We start from the raw sequence: 13,596 nt of genomic DNA, 5'->3' as shown, positions 1-13,596 counted from the left end.
TAAAGGTGCAATACGATGCTGCACCAAAGGCGGATAAAGCTGCACTACAGGCGGACAATGTTGTATTAAACTGCATTAGATGGATAGCTATATATCTACCGTCAAAATGCACGTCGGTTACACTTTCACAAAAGCGCGCAGTCAGAATGACATAGCACACAACACGTTTTTATCTCCTAATAACACAGACAACATACACAGACCAACTGACCTACTGAACCCAGTGCTTACATTTGACACACGAAATACAAGGCGAACTCCCAGTTATCACTGAAATGGGCAACTGTCTACTTGAAGCTGCTAGTGAAAGAATTGTATTCACATTAAATCAACGTGACTGAAGTTAACCTATGTAGCCTTGGGAAACAGACCTTGTTCATGGACGCTGGACTCATAGATAAATATAAACACACAGCTCACGTGCTTAGTAATGGCACTTTCACGGATCCCGCACCTAGTCTGTAAGATAACAGTTATCAGATAAGCGGTAGACGCTACACAGCGACATGTACTGGCACGACAAAGGTCCGGGGGAGGAGCATCACTCTGTCACCATGACAACGCTGAACACTTTTTGTCTCACGTATAACGTGGAAGTCTCATGAGAGAGAGATACAGAATGGTACAGGTTGCTGTTGATTGGTACTGACAAACCGAGCTTAAGGAACAGGCTGAAGCTGCGACTCGAACCGCACCAATGGATCCTGGCAGTCCCAAGAACGTAACCCTATACAGTGAATATTAATGGACTCCAAAACATTCCAACGCGATTAAGAGAACATGAATGCAAGGTTGCGATGGAATCAGTTGAAGTAGTTTGTTTTGTGCAACGCCGTAGGCAGCAATATTCCAGTTTTATGACGGCTGTCTGTAAATAATCAAGGCTGGTCAAGACAATCTAGTGACTGACACAATCCATTTAAGCAATGTGGGTAGAGTGACATTCATCAAGTCAGAGAACCTGACCTCCCGTGCCCGTTAGTCACCTCTTACATGCATTGGTTGCTGAAGACCAATTCTAACGCAGTAGTAGTAGTAGTAGTAGTAGTAGTAGTGGTAGTGGTAGTGGTAGTGGTAGTGGTAGTGGTAGTGGTAGTAGTAGTCGCAGAAATAGCAGGAACTAAATGTAGGACAGACAAAAAAAACATACTTTTTTTAGTTGGAACGCTAATCCAACGGTTCAGTTCCTGCCAGTAACTGCAGATTGTAGGGGCGCTTTGCACACGTTTACACATTGCGCCGACTTGTGGACACGGTTGTGTTACGTTGTGTTGTGTTCATTTCATTCCTCTTTTTTAAAATTCCCTTTCTAAGAATTTACAATGAAATATTTACCACAAAATGAGAAGAAAAAAACCCAACAAAGATAAACAACAACTAAAGAGTAGACGCTCTGTTTAGATATGCTTTTATTTGCCGGAGGTACCAGGAAAACGCCACTTCTTCAAACGTTTCTTTATGATCAACAAACATTTACTCTAACTCCCCGACAGGCGACGTCAAAGAGAATCACGTAATTTTTTTTTATCAATAACTAATAGTATTAACTTGGCTGAAATTAAGAACCTACGTAATTACACACCTTGTCAATTTTGATTCCCGTGGATTTTTTCTGTCACCCATGAGTGCTGTGCCCAGCAGTTCATATATCGCAGAACTTCTGCCTCACTACACTTACATACCGATTCTCTAGTGAGTGAGTGAGTGAGTGAGTGAGTGAGTCAACTGTAAGGCCGCGTTTAGCAATATTCCCAATATATCACAGGCGGGCACACCTGAATTGGGCATCACACGTTGTACCCTTTTGGGTACTCGAACCCGGGTCTTCAGCGTGTCTAACGAACGCTAACCATTAGCCTACCCCACCACACCGTTCTCGAACTAAGGTTTGAATAATCCCATACCCTGTAATCTAAGGAGGCGTTAGTCTTTATAATAGCGCGCATTAAGGGATTATACAAACTGTGAAAACAGTAAAAAATAGTAAAAATAATTCGCTTGTCACGAACTATGGATGAATGGAAATGTCATGCCATGGTTGTAAGTACATTGAAAAAAAGTACAGCTTACAGTCATGAAGATCCGGTTTGCGTTCGGGTCTTAAACAAAACACAAATTCTTGTATTCCATCAAAAAACTTGTATTCAAATACAGTAGATGTGGAGGTAAAATATCTCATATTGCAACACTTAAAAAAACCTAAATTTATAACATTTGTTTCAGTAAATAATCTGAAAAAAAAACACATAAATTGAAGCGTGTAACAAACAGTAAGCTATGTCATTGATCTTTGGCTGCAAAGAAGCGACTGCGGGACTGTCCCCAGTATACGTGACCTTGACGAAACATAGCACTTCCGGTTCCAGACTTCCCTGACGTTTTCAACTAGTGTGATACTCGATCATGTTTTGAACCATTTGCGTTTTCAATAGTTGTTTCGTATGTTGTTTGATGATCTGTTGTTGAGAATGTCAATGACCTCTTCACTTTAAAATCCCATAATATATTGACAATATCTAGGTCCTTTAGTTACGTACAAATACAAGGAGACCGACGGAAATAAAAAAATAATGCGTACGCACGATGATATTTTACATTTAAAACTTTTGTGAAACAACAAAGTATTTTTACGGGGAAATAACAACCATGAAATGTAGACAGAATGAAGGATTCGAATCTCTATAGAGGATTCAAATCTAGAGCAAGTGTGATTGCTCCACCGTCAGTATCCAGTATATTGTATCTCCAGTACGTTACGATAAATACCCTTAAACCATTCGCCAGATGATCATCGATCTACGTAATTAGTTAATTTACTTGAACATCTGTCGACACCACTGTGTCAGTTGGTATACGGCGGCATGTGTCAACCAAGTAAGCGTGCCTGACCATCCTAGTCAGTCCCTGTTAATTGCCTCTTGCGACAAGCATGGGTTATTGAAGATCAATTCTGACCCGGATCTTCACGGAAACTGTCAAAGCCGGCATTTGTCCAATCCGGTAAGTTGTCTTGCCGGTACAATCTGTCTCGTCCGTGACTTGTACATTTATCACCCGCTCTACAATCATTGTCTAAGCCGGATTCGTTCGTCAGTTCCTGTGAGTGCAGGTTTAGAAACCTTACACTTCACGGGTATATATCATAAGCGAATGGAAACACGAGTCTAAGTAACTTAGTCTCAGCAGTTTTCGTTCACTACTCAGTAGTGGAATGTAACGAAAAATACTGGAACTAAGTTTACTTAGGATGGAAACACAAAACACTGGATGACTGAGGGATGATTGACCTACATTTGGGCTAACCGGACGTATACAGTGGACTACCAGGCAATATGGAAGAACATATACGTCACAACCTTTACAAAAAGTTAATATTCATCCCCTCCTTCTGCTTCTCCTTCCATGGAGTCGACACCAACCTCCTCGTAGTCCTTCTCCAGGGCAGCCAAGTCCTCACGGGCCTCGGAGAACTCTCCCTCCTCCATACCCTCACCCACGTACCAGTGGACGAAGGCACGCTTGGCGTACATCAGATCGAACTTGTGGTCAAGACGAGCCCAGGCCTCGGCGATGGCAGTGGTGTTGCTCAACATGCAGACGGCTCTCTGGACCTTGGCCAGGTCACCACCAGGGACAACGGTGGGTGGCTGGTAGTTGATGCCGACCTTGAAACCAGTGGGACACCAGTCGACGAACTGGATGCTTCTTTTGGTCTTGATGGTGGCGATGGCAGCGTTGACGTCCTTGGGGACAACATCACCTCTGTACAAAAGACAGCAAGCCATGTATTTGCCGTGACGTGGATCACATTTCACCATCTGGTTCGCGGGCTCGAAACAAGCATTAGTGATTTCGGGGACAGAGAGTTGCTCGTGGTAGGCCTTCTCGGCGGAGATGACTGGGGCGTAGGTAGCCAGAGGGAAGTGGATACGTGGGTAGGGCACCAAGTTGGTCTGGAACTCGGTCAGATCCACGTTCAGGGCACCGTCGAACCGGAGAGAGGCAGTGATGGAGCTTACGATCTGGCCAATCAGACGGTTTAAGTTGGTGTAGGAAGGACGTTCAATGTCAAGGTTCCGTCTGCAGATGTCGTAGATGGCCTCGTTATCGACCATGAAGGCGCAGTCGGAGTGTTCCAGGGTGGTGTGGGTGGTCAGGATAGAGTTGTAGGGCTCCACCACAGCAGTAGAAATCTGGGGAGCGGGGTAGACAGAAAACTCCAATTTGGACTTCTTGCCGTAGTCCACAGACAGTCTCTCCATCAAGAGGGAGGTGAAGCCGGAGCCGGTGCCACCACCAAAGCTGTGGAACAGCAGAAAGCCTTGGAGTCCAGTGCACTGGTCTGCCAACTTCCTGATGCGGTCAAGGACGAGGTCGACGATCTCCTTGCCGATGGTGTAGTGGCCACGGGCGTAGTTGTTGGCGGCGTCCTCCTTGCCGGTTATGAGCTGCTCGGGATGGAACAGCTGGCGGTAAGTGCCGGTACGTACCTCATCTGAAATATACGAACACTCGTTACTAGAGATTTAACGACAGCTTTGTTTTCTGCATATCCCCACGCAAATTATTTATACTCTTATTCTTTTATCCAGAGGTCCTTGCGGTCATATTTTTAAATGTGACAATTCGTGACATCTTACAAATTACGTAATAATGTTTTACTTCCATTTCGTTTTTAACTGTCTGCAGAATCGTTAGATCAGAAAGTCCTTAACGTTCATAAAAAACATACTACAGAGCGTAACCTATTTCCATTTTACAGTCCTTGTAAAACGCTAGTGACGTCATTGTGGTGTATTATGAAGTATTGTCATTCTTATGTTGTTGTAGACAGTTATCCTTATAAACACGTGGGGCGGGGGTGTTGCCTAAAGGTTGAAGCCTTAGCTCGTCTCGCTGGAGACCCGCATAAGACTGCCCGCATAGGTGCTAAGTGTGAAGCTCATTTCCGGTGTTCACCGCCGTGACATTGCTGGAATATTGCCCAAAGTGGCGTAAAGCCATACTCACTCACTCACTCACTCACTCACTTTGGAATCATGTAAAAGAATAATAATTATGTAAAGTGCTCTGTGGCGTTTGCATAAGGTCTACTATTGTCTACTTCATTACCTACGAAGGTGAAAATATCGGGGTTCATACGATGCCCTAGGACAAAATGTCAATTGACATGATGATGTGACGTCATGACCACTGTTTCGTTTCTGACGCTACGTTCCACATGCGGTAAGCTACTGTATGAAAGTAGATATGGGTTTCTTTTCCTACCTATGACGACTTCGGTAATACACTGAACATTATATTCTAGCCAGTACCATCCTATGTTTACGACGCTCTATACATACGAAAACCCATAAAATATCCTCTGTATATTTTCACTATCGGCCTAATCGAGGTTGTTTTCGAACAAGATAGAATAGGTGAATCGAGTTTAACAATATTCCAACTTGGCGAACCCACGAGCAGACAAATCTCAAAATAACATAAGAAGGAAACCAGTCTTGGTGTATCCAACAGAGACCGTACAGCGAAAAGCGAGTCACGTGGTATGCAAATTAGGAGTTTGAGGGTTGGTGGACATGGCGTTTATGGTGAATCTCAGATATTGGATAAAGGAGGAAACCACTCTTGGCGTGCCCAACAGAGACCGTACAGCGAATAGCGAGTCACGTGGCATGCAAATTAGAAGTTTCAGGGTTGGTGGACATGGGGTTTATGGTGAATCTCAAATATTAAATAAGGTGTTTTCATTTGTCATTTCGCCTCCAGGACTAAGTACTACCAATTATTCCTACAAATGCTTGTGTTCATCTGTACCTTCTGCCGGTATGGTAGTCCGCCTTCACATGGTTTTAGAAATGACTAACATATTCAATTGTTTCAAACTGAGTAGAAGATAGCTTGAGATGAATTCAAAGAGTCAAAGAGACTGCGTCCAGTCTGAAACAAATCATGAATCGACACACTGTTAATACCGATTCAGAGGAGATTCGCCAACACTCGAACAAGAATACATTACTTCATCAGGTTCAATGCAGCATGGTCACTAAGGAAGAGTCACCCCCGTTATAGACGTGGCATAGCTCCCTTTCCCCCAGTAAATAGTCACTTATTAAATTAAGAAAGGTTGCGGTCTTTAAGACTGTGAAGAACCGTTTAAATAATCATGAATGGACACATAATTACACGACTGTTATTCCTTTATTGGGTGGCCGAAACACATTTCTACCTCGCCTAGGGAATGTCTCACTTTGAGAGAACACATCTGTCATATGTGTTCTGAAGTGGGAACTGATATCGTGAGGGATCGTCAAGACAATGTCCTCAAACCGAGACAATTAGGGGCCATTGTGATCGATATGAAGCGAAAATCCAATATGGCGTCACAAATCCAACAAATGTCGGCTGGTGGCATCGGTATGTTGTGCGCTCGATATGTCAGATAAATCAGCTTAAATCTCAAGGAATAGTTTTAAGTATTAATTATTCAGATATAAAATAGAGACTGGGCTTGTTCAGATGTTACCTGCGTAAAAACATGCTGATATTAAAGAAGACTTGTAGACTCGAGGTATCAATGTGTCTTCTATGAGGTAATGGATCCTGGTGTATCATGTGTGTGTGTATTACACTGACACTGTTCAAATACTATGTGTGTGCTGTCAGTGCGCTCAGGTGTGTCTGCGTGTGCATCTATGCATGTATGCACGTGTGTGTTCATGTGGGTCCATGTAATGGTGTCTGTGTCTGTGTTATGCGTCGTGTTAACACCATACCAAAGATACTGAATTCTCTGCTGATGTGTGTATCTTCGCCCAAACTAACCTACAACTGTGGGCTCCAGGTCAACGAACACTGCCCGAGGCACGTGTTTTCCCGACCCCGTCTCGCTGAAGAAGGTGTTGAAGGAGTCGTCCCCACCCCCGATGGTCTTGTCCGAGGGCATCTGACCGTCAGGCTGGATGCCGTGCTCCAGACAGTACAACTCCCAGCATCCATTGCCGATCTGGACACCAGCCTGGCCGATATGAACGCTGATACATTCACGCTGCAAAAGATTAAATAAAATTTCAATTTGAAGAACATTCTTGACAGGCACATCAATATATTCACCAAACGAACAACTGAATATGTCATACTAAACTCAAGAAAAACTGCAAGTCTGTTTAAATCTGTATGTACTAACTGATAGGGTATTATTTTGCTCACAACCAAATTTCGAAGACGTATCTTTACGTAGATTCAGTATAATAGTAATTAATGTGTTCTCAACTTTGGTAGGTACAGATCCTCAACAACCCAAAAGCGGCATTTGGCAGGACTGGCTGTTAAGCTAATTGTTTAGATTGATGATCATTGATAATGTCAATCAACTGAATATTGACACGAATAGTTTTAGAGATAAGTTCGACACTTCAAAATTCGAGATAAGAGTGTTTTGACTGAACTACTCCAAAGACGATAGAGAAACCAAAGCTGGAATTATATCCAGCGACCAGGGTCTAAGATGACTGCTTGTCATCGTGCAAAGGGTTAATCATTGCTACTGCTCTCTCACTGGATGATTGGGCAGCCTAGTGGTTAAAGCGTTCGCTCCTCACGCCGACAACTCTGGTTCGATCCCATATGGATGCAATGTGTGAAGCCTATTTCTAATGTCCCATGCCGCGACAACGCTAGGATATGGCTAAAAGTGGCGTAAAACCATCGCACTCACTCACATGTCGTGAGACTGCTGGGATGTTGCTCATGGCGGTTTAATTAAATTCACTCACACCGAGCGCCGCCATTTTGCTGGATAGTGCAGCGTTTAACAACAAACATTCCCGGGTCATGGTGACATGTTTATATGGTGGCTGGTTATGAAAACATCCCTTTAATTATTTACTTCTGCTGGCTGCGAACTGCGGAAGTGTTCCGAATGATTGTTATTAGGCAATTGCTACCATTTATCCCATTCCCGTCGTCACTAGTGCCGAAGACATATAATCAAATATAGTAACATCTCATCTCATCCTAACGTGCTAACGATTCAGCACGATGGATCAAATTTGTTTCGGCTTTCCAAATCGATACTTTCTTATTCCTATCATACTGTCAAAATAAATTGGAAAGGGCTATTAAAGGTAATCTGAACGTCCTGAGCTGCGTTTCTAGTCTCTTTCATTCATCCTTGATCATCGGAAGGGTCGGCAACCAAGCGGATAACGCCTTCGCCCGTTACGCTCCAAATCCGGGTTCGATTCCCAATATGATGGCCGAAGCTTATTTATGACGTCCCCGTCTTGATGTTTGTGGAATAACACCAAGAACGGTGTTAAACACTGACTCAGTTATTTCATTACCAACTTGAAGTGTCATAAATTGACAAGGAAAGACCCGGGATGGACTCGATCAACCCATGCTTGTTGTAAGAGGCGACTGACGGGATCGGGTGATCAGTTCGCTGACTTGCTTTACGCGTGTCATCGTAACCTCAGTTGCGTAGATCGATGTTCATGTTGTTAATAACTGCATTATTTTTAGACCACCGCCATCTAGCTGGAATTTTATTGGGTGCGGACTGACCACCCGATCCCGTTAGTCGTCTTTTACAAGTAGATGATGCTGAAGATGAATTGTAACCCGGATGTTCACGGGTAAACACCGTGATGTAACAGAAGAACTATGTAAAGCGGCTTTAAACCCAAGTCACTCACTGACACGCACAGTGGACAGTAAGCACACGGTCCCTATTCGGTCTCGTGCCAGGAGCACAGAGCGATCGCTTCTCTCCGTATCGATCCAACACCAGCTCCACGGTCTCGCGTTTAAAGATGACGTGGAACTGCCCCATGGTTTGTTTATGGGCGCCATAATTAACTGATGGAACAATGCATGTCAAGTACACCTCCGTGAACTGATTTCTTGGGAAATGGGTGTCGGGGAATAACGCTAAACGTCTGTCTTCTGGTGTTATAATACGCGTTGATGAAGAGCATTTGAACCTTCAACCGAAGACAGTATGGTGCCACCGGTTACGACCGCAGGTTGCCATGGTAACCATAAATCGTGAAATCTGCAATGCAGTGCAACTAGTTGTGGAGTGCCTGAGACGACAGGTTCTGACAATAGATTGATTGGGGGTGGATGAATATTTGATGACTATAACGGGCACCCACTCACATAATGTGCTGCAGCATGCTTTAACATTTGCATGAAATGATTACAAAACTCAAAGACCGAGTAAAAGAAAGTATACACTTAAAAGTTCGTTTTGACCCCCAAATCATAAACCTTGTCAAAATATTACAAGGTTGAACACATGCGCAGGCATAATGCTGACTTCAGACACAAAAGTGGGGTAGCCTAGTGGATAAAGGGTTCGCTCTTCACGCCGACCACCCGGTTTCAGTTCCCCATATGGGTAAAATGTGTGAAACCCATTTCTGATGTCCCCATCCGTGATACTGCTGGAATGTTTTAAAAGCGGCGTAAAACTAAAGTCCTTCAATAAGGCACAATCCAAAGGACAACTGCAGTGCTTTTTACAAGCACATCTTTTTCGTCTCCATGACCCGGGTTCAAATCCCCATATGGGTAGAATGAACGAAGCCCATTTCTGATGTCTCCCGCTGTGATACTGCGTGAATGTTGCTAAAGCGGCGAAAAACTAAACATCCTTTTGGAGAAAGTGTCTTTTGGGTCTTTTCTACTTATCCATCATCAAACATAGGTGCATAGTTTTCCTTGCTCTTCGATTACCTTGTATTAGTCTGGAGATAATTCAGCTCGGGCAGGTCGGTGTGGAAGCCTAGTGGATAAACCGTCACACAAAAGTCCCAGGTTCGATTCCCCTCATGGGTAAAATGTGTGAAGCCCAATTCCGCCCTGATATTGCGGGAATATTGCTTAAGGCATCGTAAAACAGCGCTCACACACTGACTCACGTAACCATTCAGGCAATTTTGCTTTTGCTTATCACCAACAGACCGGATGATATTTACACCAGTGCCACTGAGAATGTTTCCTGGAAGAGTTAGTCCAGCAGTAATTAGGAAGTCGACAGTTTGGCCATTCTGCCTGGTGGACAGACACCGACATAGCTAAGTCACTATTGATTAACTATTCTCATATAATGAGGACAGCCAGCGACTGTCACTTCGTTGCCAGTGCCGTCTTGTGCGGGATCTAAAGACAGACGGTTGTGTATGAAAACAGGGGTAGAACATGCTTTTGGCGAAATATGCGAGATGGTGGAAAGCGCAGGTTAAATCTCAAAATCATCCCCGTTTCAGGCCGCCACCACCACCATCATCATCATCATAGCAGGTTAAATCTCTAACTAGCCACCACCACCACCACCACCATCATCATCATCATCATCATCATCATGTGATTGACGCTTTGTAGAGGGTTTCTCCAAATGAAGCTCAAAATTCGTTATAGTGATTGAGATTGGTCAAACGCTGCTTCCAGCAGCACCTTAGTCATAACAAATGAGATATGGATAGAAAGCTCTTGGTACTGGTCTCTGAACCTAACAAGCTTGGGCACTGTGCTTAAAAACCTGAAGGTGTAGGTTTCTGGGGTACCCATGGGATGTAACTCTGCCGATCACAGATATCGTGCTGACAAAGCTTCAAACTGCTCAGCCTGAACCGGGATTCGAAACCATCATCACAATCCGCAAACATACTAAAACGAAATAACTTCGGATATATGGAACTGTGCAGCTTTAAACCACTAGGCCAACCGTGCACATCAGTCGTCATTGGAATCGCGCATATTCATTTAACCACACACTGTATCAACGGTCCCACATTGGTAAACGTCTTTCACAAATACCCTTTGGGACTATGTCGTAGGTTGTATACCGTAACAATTACTGGACGTGTTTTGTATGTTGCTTGTGCGATGACGTCATAAATAGGTATAATATCGCTATCACACTGAAATGTAACCAATGAAAAACGGTAGAAATGTTTGTTCCAGAAATACCTTTAAGAAATGAATAATATAGTGATAAGTGGAAAATGGCACTATACGTGCATAAATTATCTTGACGCATCACAACGAATTTAAATACCTGTTGATACCTTTGAATTTCGACAGAATCCCAGATTTACTGTAAACGGAATAAACGAGAGCAAGTGTAAACCCGAAAACAAAATAATGATTTCTATTCATCCGGGAAATTTTGAGTCTGTGGCATAGCCTAGCGGGGGTCCCACAGGACATTGATGCTTTGGCATACATTATTGAAACAGACGTGAAATGTTTTCGAAAACATGATACCATTTACTGAAATTGAAAAGACATTCTTAATGTAACACCTTGCCATCCGTTTTTATCATCGACGATCAACAGATATCTAAATGTGACACTGTGCCATTTTTCTTCAATAAATTATACTGATGATATTACTTGCATAAAAATAGAGCATATCTTTAAGAGACAGTGCGCAAAACAGCCAATGGGCCCCATATTCTACTCACCATATTGCAGATTTAAATAGAAATCCTTGGACAGGGTATTTAAACCGTTGCAGAAATCCTGTTCTCACACAGACATAAAGATCTACAGTGAGTCGGCAGGTCTGACCAATATGAATGCCTGGCCACAGACGTCAGGTTTTATACATTTCAAAAGTAGGTCACCGCGGGCTAAATGTATCGAGTGTTTTGATTGGTTGTTAGCTGGTATACTCGCAGTCTGCGTTATGGGCCATCGGTGAGAAGTGTTTCTTGGCGGACTGAGTCTGTTGTTCAAAATGTTGTCGCCTTTTTAACCAGTTGACATCGTGGACAGGTCTTTAGTTAAATATACACGAGCGCCAGTGCAAACACACGCCGTACACGCTGGTGTGAAGAGTTAATTCAGCCGCGGCTGATGTTTTGTAGAATTTACCGGCAGAAAACATTCGGGGTCGTGCACGTTTGTCGATTTATTGTGGGCCAGCAGTGTTGTTGGTAAACAGCGTACAGGCGTATGTTTTGGTTCTTTTGGTGGGACTTCTGTTTTTTATTTTAAGCAGGGATAATCTACAACTGGGATAGGTCACTCGCTTGCTTTCTTTACTTGGTTCGTTTCCAGCGCAACTTCGACTGCGTTTAACAGAACAACCAGTGTATTGTATCAGTCGGAATTTTACAATGAATGAATAAATCATAGTAAGAATTAAGAGCAAGAAAGAATTATGTGAGTGAATGAAAGAAACAAGGAAAAGGAATAAAAGAAAGAAGTACACATGAACGCAAAACTGTCTCTAGAACACGTGTTGACATCAGCAGTTCTTTTGCAGAAACCTACTCTGAGACTGTTTTGTTTATATTAATAATTGATTCAGATGTCTTATTGCATGTGGGGAATGGCATGGACATTAACAAACTGTTAACTGACACTGTCACACACCCCTCAAAAACAAAAGGTTTAAAACTATCACAAAGCGTTGTACACTCCTTTCCAGTTTTGTCAAATAATAAGATCAACAAAAAATAAACTAGTTATAGAACTATAACCCACAAGCATCGATGGCGGATCAGATCGGATCGGGGATGTGTCATATTTTTCACACACATCAGATATACCCTAACACTTTTTCTAAAATCATAAACGTATCGTTATTACTTGTAAACACCTTTCATCGGACGGTATATTCTCTTCTTAAAAATAAAAGGTGTATGTGAAAGAAGTTTTAGAATATTAACTAGAAACACTCAAACAACGCAGAGTAGTATTTCAATGGCGGGTGAGATCAGACCAGGGATATGTCGTATTTTTCACACACCTCGAATGCACCCTAACATTTTTTTAGATTATGACACTATCACTATTACTTGCAAACACATTTCTCCTGATAGTATATACCCCTCATAAATATTAAAGGTGTATTTGACAGATGTTTTTGAAGCATCAATTAGAAACACTCAAACAACGCCATGTAGTATTTCAATCAGATCAGAACAGTTCGGCGAGATGTCCTGTGTTTCACACACCTCAAACAAGCCCTAACAATTTCTTAAGTCAAAGAACTATCACTAATACTTCCAAATACCTTTCAACTAAAGGTATATTTCCCATCTAACAATTAAACGAATGTGTTAAAGAGGTTTTTGTCGACACAATTTAGTCTATCTTCGCGGAGAATCGAGAATGGGAGCCAGTGAGCTAAGACATACCGACTTGAAACTTCACTAGAAATCCATACATACACTGATCATTATGGCTGCATTACATATCCGACTGTTTACTTCTTTATTGTCTGTCTCGTATGACATATCTGACTGTTTACTTCTTTATTGCCTATGTCGTATGACATATCTGATTGTTAACTTCTTTATTGTCTGTCTCGTATGACATATCTGATTGTTAACTTCTTTATTGTCTGTCTCGTATCACATATCTGACTGTTTCCTTCGTTATTGTCTATCTCATATCACATGTCTGACTATTTACTTCTTTATTGCCCATCTCGTATCACATGTCTGACTGTCGACTTCTTTATTGTCTTACCCTGATCACATATTTGATTGTCTGCTTCTTTAATGTCTATCTTGTATCACATATGTGACTGTTTACTTCTTTATTGGTTATCTTGCATCACATATCCGTTAA

At 42.5% G+C, this 13,596-nt stretch overlaps 1 protein-coding gene across 1 annotated transcript; it reads right to left on the bottom strand.

Annotated features, from left to right (window-relative positions):
- Window positions 1–2,124: 2,124 nt before the first annotated feature.
- LOC137255726 (tubulin alpha-3 chain-like) lies at window positions 2,125–11,640 on the bottom strand. Its single transcript, XM_067793225.1, has 3 exons — window positions 11,478–11,640; window positions 6,826–7,048; window positions 2,125–4,495 (listed from the first exon to the last, which is right to left on the bottom strand). Exons 1-3 carry the CDS (start codon window positions 11,478–11,480, stop codon window positions 3,369–3,371), a joined length of 1,353 nt encoding a protein of 450 aa, XP_067649326.1. The 5' UTR covers window positions 11,481–11,640; the 3' UTR covers window positions 2,125–3,368.
- Between the last annotated feature and the right edge of the window lie 1,956 nt (window positions 11,641–13,596).

This window comes from Haliotis asinina, chromosome 11 (genome assembly GCF_037392515.1).
Source record: "Haliotis asinina isolate JCU_RB_2024 chromosome 11, JCU_Hal_asi_v2, whole genome shotgun sequence".
In the NCBI taxonomy this organism is placed as follows: Eukaryota; Metazoa; Mollusca; class Gastropoda; order Lepetellida; family Haliotidae; genus Haliotis; species Haliotis asinina.
Note: the sequence above shows the minus strand (reverse complement) of the source record. Positions and strands in the feature narration are given on the sequence as shown.

What these genes read in the sequence shown, in the direction of transcription:
- LOC137255726 (XM_067793225.1), bottom strand. An exon ending in CCTGGAGCCCACAGTTGTAG is followed by an intron (nt 4,496 to 6,825) that starts GTTAGTTTGGGC and finishes CGTATATTTCAG; the next exon opens with ATGAGGTACGTACCGGCACT.